General features: G+C 44.1%; 1 protein-coding gene across 4 annotated transcripts in view; it reads left to right on the top strand.

Annotated features, from left to right (window-relative positions):
• PHF19 (PHD finger protein 19) overlaps positions 1–22957 on the top strand; it is a 68818-nt gene that overhangs the window by 1596 nt on the left and 44265 nt on the right. For 2 of the 4 annotated variants that reach the window (XM_077284835.1, XM_077284837.1), the window contains exons 2-4: positions 2882–3075; positions 5590–5671; positions 7243–7338. In XM_077284835.1, the coding sequence (XP_077140950.1) occupies positions 2884–3075; positions 5590–5671; positions 7243–7338 (370 nt within the window). In that variant the 5' untranslated portion in view covers positions 2882–2883. Of the gene's footprint in view, positions 1–2281; positions 2376–2881; positions 3076–5589; positions 5672–7242; positions 7339–22957 lie in introns of those variants that run through there. The other 2 variants (XM_077284836.1, XM_077284838.1) reach the window with 2 other exon arrangements.

The following is a 22957-nucleotide window of genomic DNA, read 5'->3' as shown; positions in this document are numbered from 1 at the left end:
GGTGAGGCCTTGGCTGGTTTCCAGCTCGGAGTCCTCCTGGCAGGTGGTGATGATGAGGATTATACACTGATTGATGATTATCAAGGTCATGTGCACACGACTTGGGGGAATCTTGGATTGCATCCGCTCCAGAGATAACAATCAGTGCCATTCTGTACATCCAACCTTGGACAGGGAGACACATGGCTTCTAGGATGCAGTCTCTGGCCATGGGATATAAGGAAATGGAATCTGGTTGCACGTTTTAAGATCTTATTCTCGTCGGTTTTTCTGTATTTTTCACAGATGGCACTCGTACCTGCGTATACAAGTGAATGGGGCTGTTCACATGTCCGTGATTTTTTTTCGAGCTGGCAGTCTAAACAGAATTGTAGAGACATGTCCAAGTGTCGGACCAAACTCAGCAATGCACGTTTATGGATCCGTGACAACAATCCATCCAAATGCTGCCTGATTATCATTGGCTGCCAAATAGGAGAACGGAGAAAACCCTTTTCTTTTTTTTCTTTTTTTTTAAACTTTTGCTATGTATGAGAGAAACTGATGCAATTCGGATCAAAGTCTGGTGAAACTTGGTCAGGTTTTCTCATACGTGAAAAAAGCATAGGTGTGAATGTACCCTTACAGATCCATTCTTCTAATCCATTTGTCAACCACTGCAGTGCCATGTCTTGGCCGTCATAGCTTCACATTGGGTTACACATAGTGGTCAGCAGCCATGAGCACCACCTGCACACTGTCTACTAATCCCCAGATGACAGCTGCGACAAGCTTCATGAAGTGGCCGCACACTGGGAGCGTGTGGAGACTATGGCTGTAGTCGGCTTTCTGTGATCTCGCCCGGGGAATAAATGGTCGTGTGCTCCTTTTGTGTCTGAACAATCCACTGCTGCTGTCAAATTACAGCGGAGCTGCACCTTCTGACAACTTGAGTTCAAGCAGAGTAAGGGTATGTTTCCACGTTCAGGAAACGCTGCATGTTTGACGCTGCGTAGAGCCGCAGCGTCAAACACGCAGCGTCCAGATGTTACAGCATAGTGGAGGGGATTTCATGAAATCCCTTCTCCACTATGCATTAAAAGACGCATGCGGCAGACCTGCGGAAACGGACATGTGGCGCGTCTTTTCAGAACGCAGCATGTGCTTACAATGCTGAAACAACGCAGGTGACCTGCCAGTGACCTCAGGTGCAGATTTGGTCAGGATTTTACCTGCATAAAATCCTGACCAAATTCTGATGCAATCCTGAACGTGGACACATACCCTTAGGCTGCTGTCACACTAGCAGTATTTGGTCAGTATTTTACATCAGTATTTGTAAGCCAAAACCAGGAGTGGAACAAATAGAGGAAAAGTGTAACAGAAACATGTGCACCACTTCTGCATTTATCACCCACTCCTGGTTTTGGCTTACCAATACTGATGTAAAATACTGACCAAATACTGCTAGTGTGACGGCAGCCTAAAATATATTTGTGGTTTGTGAAGTGTGGTGATAATAATGTTTGGGGTTTCAGACTATTAATCCCTTCTACTCCTGCGCCATTTCTTTAATCAATTACTATCGGGACAAGTGACGACTCTCAGACATTTTGACAATTTTGCATTTCACTGCTGAGACACTTTAAGCACACAATAAAATCCACGCTTAATACTGTGTGTGTAGAAATGAGCATTTTCCACTGTCCCATGCAGTTTTGGATACTTTTTTAGCTGAATCTGCAGATTTTGGATGAATTTCAGAAGAGAATGTGCATGGAAAAAGCTCATCCTTAAAACAAATTTTCCTGGGTCCAAAAGCAAATAATATAAATGTGCTGTTACATGGGAGAGAGGCATGGCGCCACATACATTTTTGGTGCATAGTCACACACCTAATGGTGTAAAGATGAGATGCATTTATCATCTAGCATGATGATATATTTTGGACAGTTTTAGTAAATCTTCCTCAATGTTCCCTGTCAGGCTTTTCTGCATTGGTTTCTCTGAAGCCTCCCTCGAGCTTTGCGATAAAACTTTTCAACATCTGATCTGTCAGTAGCATGGTTTTGCATATCATTTGATTATTTCATGGATATAGGTTGAGCTTGGAGTTCCCCTTTTGACACATCTGACAAGTTCTGAAAGCAGCCGGTGCTGAGACCAGGAGATATCCCACAGTATGTGCTGCAGAGCTGTGCACAGCATCTCCCCGAGGTGGAGAGGGGGACGAGCCTACTTGAGGTTTTACATTATTAGAAAACAGGAAATACAAATTACAGCGAAGATTTCCGCTGTAGAATAAACTCCAGTGTAACCTTACATTGAGAGTAGAGGAGCACAGGATCACTGGCATAGTTTAGGTGACGGCTGCAGAGAGAGGACCCACCATCACGGTGAGTACTGGGCCTACTGTCCACTAGGGGGCAGTATTGGGGTGTGCAGGTACTGTGTATATATAGATCGTAAGGTTTGCGGGCAATGCATTCAGCTATGTGTGGTCCGTTTTATTGTGAAATGGACCTTTTTTTTTTTGCTGTGCATCATCTCATTTAAACTGAGCTCCTGTCTCTGGGTGACACAGGAAAAGGAAACTGCTACTGACTCATAATAAGAAATATTCTAACAGATGCTGTGACTTGCTACCAACTATTGATCTGATTCACTGTTTTATGCTCAGAGCAGCATAGTGTGCCTGATGTGTGCATATGTAGAACCTACAAACAAATCAACCTAAATACCCTTAGTCTCCAGAGGTGCATTCAGTAGTAATATACCGCTGTACACCCTGCATTCTGAAGTACGAAAGAGTGGGAACATTTTGTTGTAAAAACTTGTCTATTCTCTTGCATTCATTGAGCAGAAGATGCAATTATTGTTTGTCATGTGGTATGTCCGGCAGACATGGAGGAGAGGAGCCTGGAGCCAGCACTGCGAGATGTCTACACGTCCTGTGATCACCAGCACCGCTCACCCATGGAAACATCTACAAAGAATGGACACAGCTGTTCAGAGCTGATGGTCAGCCAAGCAGAAGGTCAATACGTGCTCTGCAGGTGGACAGACGGACTCTACTACCTGGGGAAAATTAAGAGGGTAAGTGTGGAATAGTTAGTTGGACACAGAGGCAGAGATGTTGGGAGTGATACTTTGTGTGTAACTGAGAAAGTGGATGGTCAGCTCCTGTAGATGAGGATGATGGGAGTGATGCATTTGGTGTACCGTGCGGTGACAGAGGCCCGTAGTTCTCGCCTGTCCTCAGAGAGGCTGCCTCTGGTTACTGGTATGCCAGTAGTGAGAAGGGCTCCCCTCTTATACTCAGAAGGTGTGTGTGGGGTGACACAGAGTCCGCCCTGTCATTGCTATTTGAGGAGCTTTTTTTTTCATTTTCCCTTTTGTAATCCATTTACAACCATAGCATTCTGGCAGTCTAGTAGAACAGTAAAAATCACACCTCTATCGAAGCGATCTGATGTGCCATCACTGAAACATTAAAGGGGTCTTCCCATCTCCAAGATCCTATCCCAATATGTAGTAGGTGTTGTAATAAAAATAATAGCAAATTCCTCCAATTATAAATGTAGTATTCTGATTTGCTAGGTCGCCTTAACTATATGCAGGGCATTGCATGTTCGGTATCCATTAATTTATGGATTTATCCATAATATTTGCTAATATTATTTTTACACTTACTACACTGTGTTCCAAATTATTATGCAAATTGGATTTAAGTGTCATAAAGATTTAATTGTTTTGTTTTTCAAATAAACTCGTGGATGGTATTGTGTCTCAGGGCTCAATGGATCACTGAAATCAATCTTAAACACATGTGATAATTGGTTTTCCAGGTGATTCTAATTAAAGGAAAACTACTTAAAAATAATGTTCCACATTATTAAGCAGGTCACAGTTTTCAAGTAACATGGGTAAGAAAAAGGATCTCTCTGTTGCTGAAAAGCATCAAATAGTGCAATGCCTTGGTAAAGGGATGAAAACATTAGAATTTTTCCAAAAACATAAGTGTGATCATCGTACTGTTAAGAGATTTGTGGCTGTATCTGAGCACAAATGTGTTTGTGCTGATAAAGGCATAATGAGGAAGATTTCTGCCAGGCAAGTTCATCGGATTAAGAGAGCAGCTGCTAAAAAGCCATTACAAAGCAGCAAACAGATATTTGAAGCTGCTGGTGCCTCTGGAGTCCCTCGAACCTCAAGGTGTAGGCTCCTTCAAAGGCTTGCTGTGGTGAATAAACCTACTATTCGGCCACCCTTAAACAGTGTTCACAAGCAGAAATGGTTGTATTGGGCCCACACATACATGAAGACTAATTTCCAAACAGTCTTGTTTACTGATAAGTGTTGAGCAACCCTGGATGGTCCAAATGGATGGAGTAGTGGATGGTTGGTGGATGGCCACCATGTCCCAACAAGGCTGTGACGTCAGCAAGGAGGTGGAGGAGTCATGTTTTGGGCCAGAATCATGGGAAACAGCTGGTAAGGCCCTTTAAGGTTCCTGAAGGTGTGAAAATGACCTCTGCAAAGTATATAGAGTTTCTGACTGACAACTTTCTTCTATGGTCTAAAAAGCAGAAACGTGCCTTCAGGAGCAAAATCATCTTCATGCTGTCAATGCCCCATCTCATGCTGCAAAGAATACCTCTGAGTCATTGGCTTCTATGGGCATAAAAGAAGATAAACTCATGGATGTGGCCACCACCCTCCCCTGACCTCAACCCTATAGAGAACCTTTAGAGGATCATCAAGCAAAAGATCTATGAGGGTGGGAGGCAGTTAACATCCAAACAGCAGCTCTGGGAGGCTATTCTGACTTCATGCAAAGAAATACAAGCAGAAACTCTCCAAAAACCCACAAGTTCAATGGATGCAAGAATTGTGAAGGTGACATCAAAGAAGGCTCCTATGTTAACATGTAACTTGGCCTGTTAGGATGTTTTGGCGTTAAATAGCTTTTTTGCTCAGTGAATGTGAACTCCTAATGCAGCAAATTCCACAAATGAGCATTTTCAGTTCTTTAAAACATATCAAATGTATAAAAATTCTACTGTGCCTAATAATTTGGAACAGTGCATTTTGAGTTTTTATTCATTTTGGAGATTATACTGTTATCATTGGGAGGTTTCTTCAATAAAATTCGATGTATAATCTAACGGGTGATGACTTTTATTAGACTGACTGTCATTTGCACCGACCATTTAGGAAAATCTGAGAAAAATGTAATTTGCATAATAATTTGGAACATAGTGTAAATATTGGGATAGGATCTTGGGAATGGGAATATCTCTGTAAGCCTTGAAACCTCATGCACATTAGCCTGAAAGTGCTGTACCGGCGTGTCAACACGCTCTGACTGCATGGGCACACCCCCAATGCTCTTCCAGGCTCATTAGCATGAGGCTTCAAAGTTAAATTTCTCTACGCTGGTACATCGGATCACTACAAGACCTATCTCATTGTTGTGCATATAGAGCCGCACCACTAGGTACAGTAATAAGCGGCTGAGCCCTCACAGTATGTGTGTGTGTGTATATATATTATATTATATTATATTATATTATATTATATTGTAACGTCCCGTGTTCTGTCTCATAGGTGAGCAGCACAAAACAAAGCTGCCTCGTGACGTTTGAGGACAACTCCAAGTACTGGGTGCTGTGGAAAGACATTCAGCACGGTTAGTTCTAGATCCATTCGCTCAATGCTATGGGGAGCAGTGTAACATTATTACAGGCAGGTGTGGGGAGCAGTGTAACATTATTACAGGCAGGCGTGGGGCAGCGTGATGTTATTACAGCATGGTGTGGGGACAGTGTGACGTCATTACAGCACGGTGTGGGGGGGCAGTGTGACATTTACAGGCAGGTGTGGGGGCAGTATGATGTTATTACAGGCAGGTGTGGGGGGCAGTGTTACGTTATTGCAGGCAGGTGTGGGGGGCAGTGTAACGTTACAGGCAGGTGTGGGGCAGTGTGACATTGTTATGGGCAGGTGTGGGGGCAGTGTGACATTACCACAGTCAGGTGTGTGGGGGCAGGGTGACGTTATCACAGGCAGGTGTGGGTGGCAGTGTGACATTATTGCAGGCAGGTGTGGGGGGCAGTGTGATGTTATTGCAGGCAGGTGTGGGGGGCAGTGTGACATTATTGCAGGCAGGTGTGGGGGGCAGTGTGACGTTATTGCAGGCAGGTGTGGGGGGCAGTGTAACGTTACAGGCAGGTGTGGGGCAGTGTGACATTGTTACGGGCAGGTGTGGGGGGCAGTGTGACGTTATTACAGCACGGTGTGGGGGGGCAGTGTGACATTGTTACAGGCATGTGTGGGGGCAGTATGACTTTATTACAGGCAGGTGTGGGGCAGTGTGACATTGTTACGGGCAGGTGTGGGGGCAGTGTGACATTACCACAGTCAGGTGTGTGGGGGCAGGGCGACGTCATCACAGGCAGGTGTGGGGGGCAGTGTGACGTTATTATAGGCAGGTGTGGGGGTAGGATAATGTTATTACAGGCAGGTGGTGGGGGGCATGGGGATGTTATTACAGGCCAGGTAAGTTCTTCCTGCTCAATGTAATATTGCATAACAATATTCGGACACATTCTTGGCCGGTGCTCTCATCACGGTTTAACCCTTTCCCATTTTGAGTTCTTCACAGCAGTAGCTCAAACCACTTTCCTCTACTGATAGTTTGCTACAATGCATCGGAAGGTAAATGTATCAGCCTAGACACAGAATATTACCTCTAATTTCTCCAATTGTAGCAAACCGATGGAGGAGTCCTTGTTACCATAAATTAGACCCTGTGTCATGGTTGGAAATAAGGTACACATTGGGAACGACACAGTATGGAAATCTAGAATGATGGGGCGAGGAACGGTGATATAAACAGCATCAGCTGGGTCATGTCACACATCTGCTCTGTCTGTGAGCTGTACTGGGCCACAACCGAACATGCATGCCGGTTTTACCGTTATACATAGAAGAAAAACCTCATAATGAACCAGTCCCCTGTGGTCTCCACATGTAGGGGCTCTGCTGCTGCCACGTCTGTGTGGTTGATACTGTAATTTGTAATGAGGCAAAAATTATAGTATTCACACAGCTGTGCCCATGCAGGGAATATAACACGATGTCATGTAGCGGCTGGTTACTAGTGCTAAGCATGGAGCAGCATTATAATATAATCCACTATCTGTAGGAAATATCACCTCCATAATCTTCTGTTGTTTTCCTAAATCCTTGTACTCACAGCCGGTGTGCCCGGCGAGGAGCCAAAGTGTAATATCTGCATGGGAAAGACAAAAGCTGTGCAAAACGACATCCTCCTATGTGGAAAGTGCGGACTGGGTGAGTGCAACTGTGAATGAGACTATCTGAGTTCACAGCGATGACACGCTGCCACTCCGGGTACAGGGTAATGACGCTACCACTCTGTGTATTGGACAAGGATGCTGCCAGTGTAGGTACGGGATAATCACGCTGCCACTCCGGGTACGGGATAAAGCCACTGCCACTCTGGGTACGGGATAATGACGCTGGTACTCTGAGCATGGGCTAATGACACTGGTACTCTGAGCACGGGGTAATGACACTGGTACTCTGAGCAGGGGGTATTGATACTGGCACTCTGGGTAAGGGACAAGGATGTTGCCAGTCTGGGTATGGGATAAGGATGCTGTTACTCTGGGTACGAGACAATGACGCTGCCTCTGTGGGTACAGGATAATGACGCTGGCACTCTGGGTATGGGGTAATGGCGCCGCCACTGTGGGTACAGAATAATGGCACTGCCACCCTGGGTACGGGATAATGACGCTGGTACTCTGAGCATGGGGTAATGATACTGGTACTCTGGGTACGGGACAAGGATGCTGTCAGTCTGGGTATGGGATAAGGATGCTGTTACTCTGGGTACGAGACAATGACGCTGCCTCTGTGGGTACAGGATAATGGCGCTGGCACTCTGGGTACGGGATGATGACGCTGGCGCTCTGGGTACGGGATAATGATGCTGCCTCTCTGGGTACAGGATGGCAACTCCCTGACAGTCACTACAACGCAATGTGGTTATAACATTTCTGAACAGTGGAACAGCTTTGATAAATTCATTGTTCTCTTAGTGAATACTGTTGTCACTGCTTTACATAATATCCTGTGATACTGGACCAGAATATTATTGGGTATGTGATATATTTTACTGGGAAATATGCAAATTGCTATTTGGGGAATGTGGATTATTTGCTGCTCTTTCTACAAAAATCTGTCACATAAGCAGAACGGATACCTAATTGTTACCGTATGTGCGCTGTTTGCCGATCTACACATGTGCTTCATCAACATTCATTGGAGAAAGGTCGTCAGATGTGTTGCCCCTGTGCAGGTATAACCCCTTTACTAGCTGTGCATCCTGTGATGCTGATCAGAGCCTGAGGCTACAGCCTCGGAGTACATGGGGATGGTGACATGAAGGTCTGCTCACAGAAAATGTAGTTGGTTAGTCCTTTTTTACAGCCATCGTAGTAGTCCAACCAATTTTGGCCGCATTCACACATACGCTTATCATGGACTGTGATGCATGGACTTGAATTCAACATATACATTGCCTTGAAAATAGAATTTCCACATTTTTTCATATTACACCCACAAAAGTAAATGTATTTTGTGGGTGCGGGTATGTGACATACAAAGTCGCAAGTATTTATGAAGTGTAAATGAAATGACACATGGTTTCTAATTATTTTAAAAATATAAATTTGAAAATTGTGACGTGCATTTGTATTCAGCCTCCTGTAGTCTGATAGCCCTAAATAAAATCCTGAGTGACCATTTGACTCCAGAAGTCACGTAATTTGAGTCCACCTGCATGCAATTTCTTCTCAGTATAACTACAGCTATTCTGTGAAGGTCTCAGAGGTTTATTTGAGAAATTAGGGATTAAACAACATCGTGAAAACCAAGGAACACACTAGACAGGTCAGGGATAAAGTTGTGAGCTAGAGTAAGGCTGTGTGCACACAGTACTAATTTAATGACAATCCTGAAGTGTTGTGCACATGATCAGTAATTTTTGTATAGCATGTCAATTCTTTGTCCGTTTCTGCGTTTTTGTTGGCGTTTATCCGGCTTCCTATGGTGTTTCCCATGCTGTCATCTGTGTGACAATGTGGTTTCTATCAGTGGTAACGCTACTGTTGGTCAGTGCTGTGGGTTCATGCTGTCAGATGTCAGCGTGACCCGCAGCGGTGACCTGCAGTAAAAAGCTTACCGCAGGTCATCAGGCGTGGGCTAATGGGACTACTGCTCCCATTGGGCTACTCTGCTGTCACTAATAACAGTGACAGCAGGTGCATTTGATGGAAGAGGTAGTCTAATCAGCCGGCGCCTGTGCTCACAGTATAAAAAAAAAAAAGTTAAATAATTATGTACATGTTCAAATAAAAATAAAAAAAGGTACAGTATACTCGCCTAACACCAAATCCCCGATGCCCTCATTTCCTAGAAATAATGTAAAAAAAATAACCAACATATACTCACCTGTCCGCTGTAGTCCACGTAATCCTGAGTGTCCCACGGCGAGATGTCCTGCTCTACCCGGCCGCCGTCGATACACTGCGGGAGCAATTAAATCGTGTCCGTGTATCACAGAGCTGCTGTGAGAGAGTTCACTGGAGTTCATCAGCTGATCAGCTCCGGTGCTCTCACTTACGGCACTGCTGCGTGAGAACTGTCTCACGCAGCAGTGGTGCTGCAAGGGAGATGAAAAAAGGTGGTGCTGAACCAAGAAATTACATCACAAAACTTTTTTTTAAATATCTTAATTTAGTGTAAAAAAGCATTCATTGCTGTACAAAAACGCATACAAAAAGCTGCAAAAATTAGCATTTTTGCCACAGTGGTTTTCCTGCTAAGAGATGCAGAAACCTTGCCGAAATTTCTGCAATCAAATACTCACACATAGCCTTAAACAGTGCTAGATTATTAAAGAAATACATATCCCAAGCTCTGAACATCTCATGAAGCACTGCTCAATCAATCATCCAAAACTGGAAGAATTATGGCACAACTGTAAACCTACCAAGACATGGCCGTCCACCTAAACTGACATCCGAAACAAGGAGAGCACTAATTAGAGAAGCAGCCAAGGGGTCCATGGTCACTCTGGAATAGCTTCAGAGATACACAGCTCAAGTGGGAGGATCTGTCCACATGAGACTATTTGTCATGTACTCCACAAATCTGGCCTTTTATGGAAGAGCAGCAAGAAGGAGCCATTCTCAGGCTATGTGCACACGTTGCAGATTTGGGTGCAGAATTATCTGCCTCTCCTGGCAGAAAACGCAGGTGCAGATTTGATGCGTTTTTTATGCAGATTTTGTGCGTTTTTGTTGCGAATTTTGTGCGGATTTCATGTGTTTTTTTTACCTCTGCGGATTTCTATAATGGAAGGGTGCAGAAACGCTGCAGATCCGCACAAAAGAAGTAACATGCTCCTTCTTTAAATCCGCTGCGTTTTCCATGCGGAATTTTCCGCACCATTAGCACAGCATTTTTTTTTTTGCTACTGATTTACATTGTACTGTAAATCATTTTGCGGATCTGCAGCGTTTCTGCGTGGAAAAAAATGCTGCGGATCCGCAGTAAATCCGCAACGTGTGCACTTAGCCTTAAAAGTAAGCCATAAGAAGTCCTGTTTGCAGTTTGCAACAAGCCATGTAGGGGACACAACAATCATGTGGAAGAAGGTGCTTTGGTCAGATGAGACCAAAGGAGAACTTTTTGGACTAAATGCAAAACACTATGGCAGACAAATAACACTGTAGGGGAAGGGAAAAAAGAGTGTATAGATTGCACCAGTATCCCTAAGGCTGTATGCACACGTTCTGGATTTTTCATGTTTTTTCGCTATAAAAATGCGATAAAACCGTGAAAAAAACACTCACCTTAAGCATCCTATTTAAAAGAATGCAATCCGCATTTTGTATGCACATGCTGCGTTTTTTTCCTGAGCGGAAACGCATTCCGGAAAAAAATGCAGCATGTTCATTAATTTGCGGAATCGTGGGGATTCCGCACACATAGGAATGCATAGATCCGCTCACTTCCCGCATGGGGCTGTGCCCACCATCCTAATCAACTCGTTACCTGCATTAAAGACAGCGGTCTTACATAGTCGCCTTTATAAAAGACTCCTTTCCACAGACTCAATTAATCAGTCAGACTCTAACCTCTACAACATCGGCAAGACCAAAGAGCTTTATAAGGATGTCAGGGACAAGATCGTAGACCTGCACAAAGCAGGAATGAGCTACAAACCATATGTAAGACGCTGGGTGAGAAGGAGACAACTGTTGGCGCAATAGTAAGAAAATGGAGAAATACAAAATGACTGTCATTCGACATCTGTCTGGGGCACCATGCAAAATCTCACCTCGTGGTGTATCCTTAAAGGGAACCTGTCACCCCCAAAATCGACAATGAGCTACGCCCACCAGCATCAGGGGCTTATCTACAGCATTCTGTAATCCTGTAGATAAGCCCCCGATGTATCCTGAAAGACAAGAAAAAGAGGTTATATTATACTCACCCAGGGGCGTTCCCGCTGCGGTCCGGTCAGATGGGCGTCGCGGTCCGGGGCCTCCCATCTTCTTACGATGATGTCCTCTTCTTGTCTTCACGCCGCGGCTCCGGCGCAGGTTTACTTTGTCTGCCCTGCTGAGGGCAGAGCAAAGTACTGCAGTGCGCAGGTGCCGGGAAAGGTCAGAGAGGCCCGGCGCCTGCACACTGCAGTACTTTGCCCTCAACAGGGCAGACAAAGTACGCCTGCTCCGGAGCCACAGCGTGAAGACAAGAGGACGCCATCGTAAGAAGATGGGATGCCCCGGTTCGCGACGCAGGGACAGCCCCTGGGTGAGTATAATCTAACCTCTTTTTCTTATCTTTCAGGATACATGGGGGGAGGGGGGGGGGCTTATGTACAGCATTACAGAATGCTGTAGATAAGCCCCTGATGCTGGTGGGCTTAGCTCATTGTCGATTTCGGGTGTGACAGGTTCCCTTTAATCATGAAGAAGGTGAGAGATCAGCCTAAAACTACACGGGGGGAGCTTGTTAATGGTCTCAAGGCAACTGGGACCACAGTCACCAAGAAAACCATTGGTAACACATTACGCCATAAATGTTTAGAATCCTGCAGTGCCCACAAGGTTCCCCTGCTCAAGAAGGCACATGTACAGGCCCGTCTGAAGGTTGCCAATGAACACCTGGATGATTCTGTGAGTGATTGGGAGAAGGTGCTGTGGTCAGATGAGACAAAAATTGAGGTCTTTGGCATTAACTCAACTTGCCACATTTGGAGGAAGAGAAATGCTGCCTATGACCCAAAGAACAACCCACTGTCAAGCATTGAGGTGGAAACATTGTGTACTAATGTACTAATGTCTGCTAAGGGCACAGGACTACTTCACCGCATCCGTGGGAAAATGGATGGAGCCATGGACCGTAAAATCCTGAGTGTCAACCTCCTTCCCTCTGCCAGGACAGTAAGGCTGTGTGCGCATGTTCCGGATTTTTCGCATTTTTTCCGCTATAAAAACGCTTAAAATACGCATACATATGCATCCCATCATTTAGAATGCATTCCTCAATATTTGTGCATATGTTGCTTTTTTTCCACGAAAAAAACGCAGCATGTTCATTAATTTTGCGGATTTCCCACTATATTATTGCATCCCAGGACCTCCGGGAAAAAAATGCGAAACATGTTGCAAAAAAACCCGTGAAAAATCCGCATGCGGATTTCTTGCAGAAAATGTCCGGTTTTGTTCAGGACATTTCTGCAAGAAATCCTGATGTGTGCACATAGCCTAAAAATCGGTCGTGGCTGGGTCTTCCAGCATGACACTGACCCAAAACATACAGCTAAGCCAACAAAGGAGTGGCTCAAAAAGAATCACATTAAGGTCATGGAGTGGCCTAGCCAGTCTCCAGACCTTAATCCCATAGAAAACTTACAGAGAGAGTTGAAGCTCTGAGTTGCCAAGCGACAGCCTCAAAATCTTAATGATTTAGAGATGATCTGCAAAGAGGAGTGGACCAAAATTCCTCCTGACATGTAAGCAAACCTCATCATCAACTACAAAAAACATCTGACTGCTGTTCTTGCCAACAAGGGTTTTTGACACTAAGTATATGTTTGCCAGAAAGATCAAATACTTATTTCTCACTTCAGAATGCATATAAATGTATATACAGTAATTTATACAATGTGATTTTCTGGATTTTATTTTTGATATTCTATCTCTCAATGTTAAAATTAGTTAAAAGTTAATTTATTTCAGTTCTTCAGTACAAAAAGTGAAACTCATATTAGATAGTCATTACAAACAGAGTGATCTATTTCAAGTGTTTATTTCTGTTAATGTTGATGATTATGGCTTACAGCCAATGAAAACCCAAAAGTCATTATATCAGTAAATTAGAATAATTAACAAATAACACCTGCAAAGGCTTACTAAGCATTTAAAAACGTCCCTTAGTCTGTTTCAGTAAGCTCCACAATCATGGGGAAGACTGCTGACTTGACAGATGTTTAGAAGGCAGTCATTGACATATTCCACAAGGAGGGAAAGCCACAAAAGGTCATTGCTAAAGAAGCTGGCTGTTCAGAGTGCTGTATCCAAGCATATTAATGGAAAGTTAAATGTAAGGAAAAAGTGTGGTAGAAAAAGGTGCACAATCAAGCGGGATACCCGCAGCCTTGAAAGGATTGTTAATAAAAGGCCATTCAAAACTTGGGGGAGATTCCCAAGGAGTGGACTGCTGCTGGAGTAATTGCTTCAAGAGCCACCACACACAGACGTATCCAGGACATGGACTACAAATGTCGCATTCCTTGTGTCAAGCCACTCATGACCAATAGACAACGCCAGAAGCGTCTTACCTGGGCCAAGGAGAAAAAGAACTGGACTGTTGCTCAGTGGTCCAAGGTTCATTCTCCAGCAGGACTTGGCTCCTGTCCACACTGCCAAAAGTACCAATACCTCGCTTAAAAGCAACAGTATCACTGTTTGATTGACCAGCAAACTCGCCTGATCTTAACTCCATAGAGAATCTATGAAGTATTGTCAAGATGAAGATGAGACACCAGACCCAACAATGCAGATGAGCTGAAGGCTGCTATCAAAGCAACCTGGGCTTCCATAACACCTCAGCAGTGCCACAGGCTGATCGCCTCCATGCCATGCCGCATTGATGCAAAAGGAGCCCCGACCAAGTGCTGAGTGCATTTACTGAACAGACATTTCAGTTGGACCACATTTCGGATTTTAAAATCATTTTTCAAGCTGGTGTTATGAAGTATTCTAATTTACTGAGATAATGACTTTTGGGTTTTTATTGGCTGTAAGCCATAATCAACATTAACAGAAACAAACACTTGAAATAGATCACTCTGATTGTAATGACTGTATATCACACCTGGGCAAAGTGCGGCTTGCGGGTCACATCCAGCCTTCTGACTGTCTCAGTCCAGCCCACAGACTGAGACAGCCGTGGGGCTGGAAACCAGAGGTCCACAGGCCGCATGATGCCCGCCGGCTCGCTGTCTCCATCTTCGCTGAGCACTGACTTCTTTGGAGGAGGAGGGGCCTCCCGCCACTTCCTCCACCAATCAACGTGTGCAACAGCTGAGGCGATGACGTCATTTTATCGCGTCAGCTGTGTACTGCTGATAGTCAGCGCCTTGGAGGTAGAGAGAGAAGCAGAGTGACGGGGAATGGGACAGAGGTGAGTGTGGTGTTCATTATTATTATTATTATTTTTTTTTATGTGTATGGGATGTTTGGGTGGGCATGGGGAGGCTATAGGGATGTCAGGCTGCACATGCCGCTGCCCATGAGGGTGCACATGGGGGTGACATGGTGCTGCAAATGCGGAGGGTGACATGATTTTGCACATGGGGGTGACCTGCACATGGTGCTGCATGTGGAGGCGACATGTGCTGCATGTGATGGCGACATGCTGCATATGGGGAGGCTATGGGGGCGACATGCAGTGTATACAGGGAGCCAGTGTGGGGCTCATACCATATATAGGAGGATGTCAGAACACTTAAATCTGCTCAATATTAAGTGATACAATTAATATTAATTCTGCGCAGGTGCAGTTAAATCACTTGGCTGATCTCGGTGGCAGATGCGCGACGTGTCTACAGGCAGAGGAGGCCGGTCACATTAAAGGGGTTTTCCCACGAACAAAAGTTCATTTTAAAAACTGTCTGTGTCTGACCGTGTACAGAGCATACCACATCTCCTGGGCAGGGGAGGAAGCAAAGGACAATACTGACATTACAGCAGGGGATCACAGTGGATTCATTTTGTGAGGTAAAATATTTCGCTGACTGTTTTTTAAAAATATTTTACTTCACAAAATGTATCCTCTGCGATCTCCTGCTGTAATGTTAGTATTTTCTTTTGCTTCCTCCCCTGCACAGGAGCTGTGGTATGTTCTCTACATGGTCAGACTCAGACAATTTTTAAAATTAACTTATATGTGGGAAAACAAAAAAAAAAAAAGCAAATATCAAACCCAACATGGCTCCTCATAAAAAGTAACAGCAAAAGCACAACGTCAAAGACAACAAAGGGCAAATGAGACTCTAGAAGAGCAACAGCATCGCTGGGACAAAAGCAATGCATATAAGCCTAGGCATCAAGCACATGAGTCCCCTGATGCAAAAGTCATTAGGCAACAACAGTACAGGAAGAGTTCAGAAATCAATATTTGGTGGAATAACCATGATTTTTAATCACAGCATTCATGCGTCTTGGCATGCTTTCCACCAGTCTTTCACACTGCTTTTGGGTGACCTTATGCCACTCCTGGCACAAAATTTTAAGCAGTTCTTCTTTGTTTGGTGGCTTGTGACTATCCATCTTCCTCTTGATTACATTCCAGAGGTTTTCAATGGGGTTCAGGTCTGGGGATTGGGCTGGCCATGACAGGGTCTTGATGTGATGGTTCTTCATCCACACCTTGATTGACCTAGCTGTGTGGCATGGGACATTATCCTGCTGGAAAAAAAACAGTCCTCAGAGTTGGGGACATTGCCTGACCAGAAGGAATCAACTGTTTTTCCAAGATAACCTTGTATGCGGCTTGATTCATATCATACATCCTTCGCAAAGATTAACTGCCCAATTTCAGCCTTCCTGAAGCATCCCCAGATCATCACTGATCCTCCACCAAATTTCACAGTGGGTTCAAGACACTGTGGCGTGTACGCCTCTCCAGGTCTCCGTCTAACCATTAGACGACCAGGTGTTTGGCAAAGCTGAAAATTAGACTCCTCAGAGAAGATTACCTTACTCCAGTCCTCTATGGTCCAATCCTTTGGCAAACTACAGCCTGGCTCTCCTTTGCTTCTCATTGATGAAAGGCTTTTTTCTAGCTTTACATGACTTGAGGCCTGCCTCTAGGAGCCTGTTGTGATCTGTTCTTGCCGTCTTCGAAATTTTAAGGGTGGAGACCACATGATGCTCACTGTATCCCTCTGCTAGTAAAGCCAGAATTGAGCCCTTCTTTTCCTCACTCAAGACTTTTCTTTACAACTCCTTTGACATGGTTAAAAGTTATTTTTTTCATTCAAATTAATTTTGGGCTATTCCTAGCACTTGTTTGGCCATCCAACTTTTCCTATTGGAAGAGGATTGTGAAGACCACAGCAGTGTTTTTTATACTTTTCCTCATTAAATAAGATTTGGTTCAGGTGATCTTCTCCCACGATTGCTCAGTTTGGCTGGACGGCCAGGTCTAGAAAGACTTCTGGTGGTCCCAAACTTCTTCCATTTAAGGATTATGGAGGCAACTGTGCTCTTGGGAACCTTGAGTACTGCAGAAATTCTGTTGTAACCTTGGCCAGATCTGTGCCTTGCCACAATTCTGTCTCTGAGCTCCTTGGCCAGTTCCTTTGACCTCCTGATTCTCATTTGGTCTGACATGCGCTGTGAGGTCTTATATAGACAGATGTGAGCACTTGATTTAGAAAGGCAATCAGTTTAATTAAACACAACTGGACTCCAATGAATGAGTAGAACCATCTCAAGGAAATGGACAGCATGTGATTTAAATATGAGTGTCTGAGCAAAGGGTCTGAATATTTATGACCATGCGGTATTAAATTTTTTATTTTTTTCAGTCTAGATGGGGTGCAGAGTGTACATTAATGTATAAAAAATGAACTTTTTTGAATTTACCAAATGACTGCAATGAAACAAACTTTGAAAATCTAGTGGGGTATGAATACTTTCCGTGCCCTGTGTGTGTGTGTGTGTATGTGTATGTACAGCATATATGTATGTGTATATACTGCATATGTGTGTGTGTGTGTGTATGTATGTGTGTGTGTGTGTGTGTATATGTATGTGTGTGTATATGTATGTGTGTGTATGTGTGTATATATATATATATATATATATATATATATATATATATATATATATATATATATATATATATATATATATATATATATATATATATATATATATATATATATATATATACACACACACTCTCACCGGCCACTTTATTAGGTACACCATGCTAGTAACGGGTTGGACCCCCTTTTGCCTTCAGAACTGCCTCAATTCTTCGTGGTATAGATTCAACAAGGTGCTGGAAGCATTCCTCAGAGATTTTGGTCCATATTGACATGATGGCATCACACAGTTGCCGCAGATTTGTCGGCTGCACATCCCAAAGATGCTCCATACAAGGCAGGATGGATCCATGCTTTCATGTTGTTTACGCCAAATTCTGACCCTACCATCCGAATGTCGCAGCAGAAATCGAGACTCATCAGACCAAGCAACGTTTTTCCAATCTTCTACTGTCCAATTTCGATGAGCTTGTACAAATTGTAGCCTCAGTTTCCTGTTCTTAGCTGAAAGGAGTGGTACCCGGTGTGGTCTTCTGCTGCTGTAGCCCATCTGCCTCAAAGTTCGACGCACTGTGCGTTCAGAGATGCTCTTAGGCCTACCTTGGTTGTAACGGGTGGCGATTTGAGTCACTGTTGCCTTTCTATCAGCTCGAACCAGTCTGCCCATTCTCCTCTGACCTCTGGCATCAACAAGGCATTTCCGCCCACAGAACTGCCGCTCACTGGATTTTTTTTCTTTTTCGGACCATTCTCTGTAAACCCTAGAGATGGTTGTGCGTGAAAATCCCAGTAGATCAGCAGTTTCTGAAATACTCAGACCAGCCCTTCTGGCACCAACAACCATGCCACGTTCAAAGGCACTCAAATCACCTTTCTTCCCCATACTGATGCTCGGTTTGAACTGCAGGAGATTGTCTTGACCATGTCTACATGCCTAAATGCACTGAGTTGCCGCCATGTGATTGGCTGATTAGAAATCAAGTGTTAACAAGAAGTTGGACAGGTGTACCTAATAAAGTGGCCGGTGAGTGTGTGTGTGTATATATATATATATATATATATATATATATATATATATATATATATATATATATATATATATATACTTATACACTAGATTGTGGCCCGATTCTATCGCATCGGGTATTCTAGAATATGCATGTCCCTGTAGTATATGGACAATGATGAGATTCCAGAATTTGCGGCAGACTGTGCCCGTCGCTGATTGGTCGAGGCAACCTTTATGACATCATTGTCGCCATGGCAACCACTATGACATCCACGTCGATACTGTGCCCGTCGCTGATTTGTCGAGGCCAATTCGCGGCAGACTGTGCCCATCGCTGATTGGTCGAGGCAACCTTTATGACATCATCGTCGCCATGCTGTGCCCGTCGCTGATTGGTCGAGGCCTGGCGGCCTTGACCAATCAGAGACGCGGGATTTCCAGGACAGACAGAGACAGACAGACAGAAAAACCCTTAAACAATGATATATATAGATATACAGTACAGACCAAAAGTTTGGACACACCTTCTCATTTAAAGATTTATCTGTATTTTCATGACTGAAAATTGTAAATTCACACTGAAGGCATCAAAACTATGAATTGACAAATGTGGAATTATATACTTAACAAAAATGTGAAACGACTGAAATAATGTCTTATATTCTAGGTTCTTCAAAGTAGCCACCTTTTGCTTTGATGACTGCTTTGCACATTCTTGGCAGTCTCTTGATGAGCTTCAAGAGGTAGTCACCGGGAATGGTCTTCCAACATTCTTGAAGGAGTTCCCAGAGATGCTTAGCACTTGTTGGCCCTTTTGCCTTTACTCTGCGGTCCAGCTCACCCCATACCATCTCGATTGGGTTCAGGTCTGGTGACTGTGAAGGCCAGGTCATCTGGCGTAGCACCCCATCACTCTTCTTCTTGGTCAAATAGCCCTTACACAGCCTGGAGGTGTGTTTGGGGTCATCGTCCTGTTGAAAAATGATGGTCCAACTAAACGCAAACCGGATGGAATAGCATCCCATAGCAAGATGCTGTGGTAGCCATGCTGGTTCAGTATGCCTACAATTTTTAATAAATCCCCAACAGTGTCACCAGCAAAGCACCCCCACACCATCACACCTCCTCCATGCTTCACGGTGGGAACCAGGCATGTTGAGTCCATCCGTTCACCTTTTCTACGTCGCACAAAGACACGGTGGTTGGAACCAAAGCTCTCACATTTGGACTCATCAGACCAAAGCGCAGATTTCCATGTTCATTCCTTGTGTTCTTTAGCCCAAACAAGTCTCTTCTGCTTGTTTCCTGTCCTTAGCAGTGGTTTCCTAGCAGCTATTTTACCATGAAGGCCTGCTGCACAAAGTCTCCTCTTAACAGTTGTTGTAGAGATGTGTCTGCTGCTAGAACTCTGTGTGGCATTGACCTGGTCTCTAATCTGAGCTGCTGTTAACCTGCGATTTCTGAGGCTTGTGAATCGGATAAACTTATCCTCAGAAGCAGAGGTGACTCTTGGTCTTCCTTTCCTGGGGCGGTCCTCATGTGAGCCAGTTTCTTTGGAGCGCTTGATGGTTTTTGCCACTGTACTTGGGGACACTTTCAAAGTTTTCCCAATTTTTCGGACTGACTGACCTTCATTTCTTAAAGTAATGATGGCCACTCCTTTTTCTTTACTTAGCTGCTTTTTTCTTGCCATAATACAAATTCTAACAGTCTATTCAGTAGGACTATCAGCTGTGTATCCACCAGACTTCTGCACAACACAACTGATGGTCCCAACAACATTTATAAGGCAAGAAATCCCACTTATTAAACCTGACAGGGCAGACCTGTGAAGTGAAAACCATTCCCGGTGACTACCTCTAGAAGCTCATCAAGAGAATGCCAAGAGTGTGCAAAGCAGTCATCAAAGCAAAAGGTGGCTACTTTGAAGAACCTAGAATATAAGACATAATTTCAGTTGTTTCACACTTTTTTGCTAAGCATATAATTCCACATGTGTTAATTCATCGTTTTGATGTCTTCAGTGTGAATGTACAATTTTCATAGTCATGAAAATAAAGAAAAATCTTTAAATGAGGTGTGTCCAAACTTTTGGTCTGTACTGTATGTATATGTGCCTATATGTGTGTGTATGTATGTATGTATATATATATATATTATGTGTGTGTGTATATGTATATATAACAATTGTGAGGCAGCGACAGGTATTATATGCGAGGGTTGCTATGTGTCCCCCACGATATGCGCTCAGAAGCGTATTGAGCCCTCTGGACTGCATTGCAGTAACAGGCATATCTGTCATTGCAGAGCAAAATAAAAGTAAGCTATTTGCCCAAGGCAGATTTAAGAAAACCCGCAATGGGCTTTTATTTTTGGAGCGGACTACAGGATGGTAGTGGGGCTGTCTGCTCTCTCCCGGCCAGGTCTTACAAGTGGCCCATGGCCACAGGTTTCATTTTAAAACCGTGCAGTAAAGAGTTTGGGTGTGGTAGTCTTGGTTTGCAAACTGCAGAGCAGGAGGCTCTGCAAACCTTCAGACTGTGTGAAGTAACGCGGAGCCAAGCAGCGCCCAAAAGGCCTTGCACCCCTCAGTGTACACGGCGGTGGTCGCCCACGGCAACAGGACTTGGATTAGGACTGTCTTGTTTCCTAGCTGCGATCCGTAGACCTTTTGTTTTCTGCTTGTGAGTACACTGGACATTAAAGAGAGTTTTGCTTTGAACTTTCCTGTGGTCACTGACTGTCTGTCACACTGCACTACACTGAGGTGTGTGTGTGCGTGTGTGTGTGTGTGTATATGTATGTGTGTATATATGTGTATGTATGTATATGTGTGTATATATATGTATACACACACACACACACACACACACACACACACACACACACACACACACACACACACACACACACACACACACACTCACCGGCCACTTTATTAGGTACACCATGCTAGTAACGGGTTGGACCCCCTTTTGCCTTCAGAACTGCCTCAATTCTTCGTGGCATAGATTCAACAAGGTGCTGGAAGCATTCCTCAGAGATTTTGGTCCATATTGACATGATGGCATCACACAGTTGCCGCAGATTTGTCGGCTGCACATCCCAAAGATGCTCCATAGAAGGCAGGATGGATCCATGCTTTCATGTTGTTTACGCCAAATTCTGACCCTACCATCCGAATGTCGCAGCAGAAATCGAGACTCATCAGACCAAGCAACGTTTTTCCAATCTTCTACTGTCCAATTTCGATGAGCTTGTACAAATTGTAGCCTCCGTTTCCTGTTCTTAGCTGAAAGGAGTGGTACCCGGTGTGGTCTTCTGCTGCTGTAGCCCATCTGCCTCAAAGTTCGACGCACTGTGCGTTCAGAGATGCTCTTAGGCCTACCTTGGTTGTAACGGGTGGCGATTTGAGTCACTGTTGCCTTTCTATCAGCTCGAACCAGTCTGCCCATTCTCCTCTGACCTCTGGCATCAACAAGGCATTTCCGCCCACAGAACTGCCGCTCACTGGATTTTTTTTCTTTTTCGGACCATTCTCTGTAAACCCTAGAGATGGTTGTGCGTGAAAATCCCAGTAGATCAGCAGTTTCTGAAATACTCAGACCAGCCCTTCTGGCACCAACAACCATGCCACGTTCAAAGGCACTCAAATCACCTTTCTTCCCCATACTGATGCTCGGTTTGAACTGCAGGAGATTGTCTTGACCATGTCTACATGCCTAAATGCACTGAGTTGCCGCCATGTGATTGGCTGATTAGAAATTAAGTGTTAACAAGAAGTTGGACAGGTGTACCTAATAAAGTGGCCGGTGAGTGTATGTGTATATATACCGTCATATGAAAAAGTTTGGGCACCCCTATTAATGTTAACCTTTTTTCTTTATAACAATTTGGGTTTTTGCAACAGCTATTTCAGTTTCATATATCTAATAACTGATGGACTCAGTAATATTTCTGGATTGAAATGAGGTTTATTGTACTAACAGAAAATGTGCAATCTGCATTTAAACAAAATTTGACTGGTGCAAAAGTATGGGCACCTCAACATAAAAGTGACATTAATATTTAGTAGATCCTCCTTTTGCAAAAATAACAGCCTCTATTCACTTCCTGTAGCTTTTAATCAGTTCCTGGATCCTGGATGAAGGTATTTTTGACCATTCCTGTTTACAAAACAATTCCAGTTCAGTTAAGTTTGATGGTCGCTGATCATGGACAGCCCTCTTCAAATGATCCCACAGATGTTCAATGATATTCAGGTCTGGGGACTGGGATGGCCATTCCAGAACAGTGTAATTGTTCCTCTGCATGAATGCTTGAGTAGATTTGGAGCGGTGTTTTGGATCATTGTCTTGCTGAAAGATCCATCCCCTGCGTAACTTCAACTTCGTCACTGATTCTTGCACATTATTGTCAAGAATCTGCTGATACTGAGTTGAATCCATGCGACCCTCAACTTTAACAAGATTCCCGGTGCCGGCATTGGCCACACAGCCCCAAAGCATGATGGAACCTCC

Source organism: Ranitomeya variabilis, chromosome 2 (genome assembly GCF_051348905.1).
Source record: "Ranitomeya variabilis isolate aRanVar5 chromosome 2, aRanVar5.hap1, whole genome shotgun sequence".
Taxonomy (NCBI): Eukaryota; Metazoa; Chordata; class Amphibia; order Anura; family Dendrobatidae; genus Ranitomeya; species Ranitomeya variabilis.
This window is presented reverse-complemented; position numbering and strand designations above follow the sequence as displayed.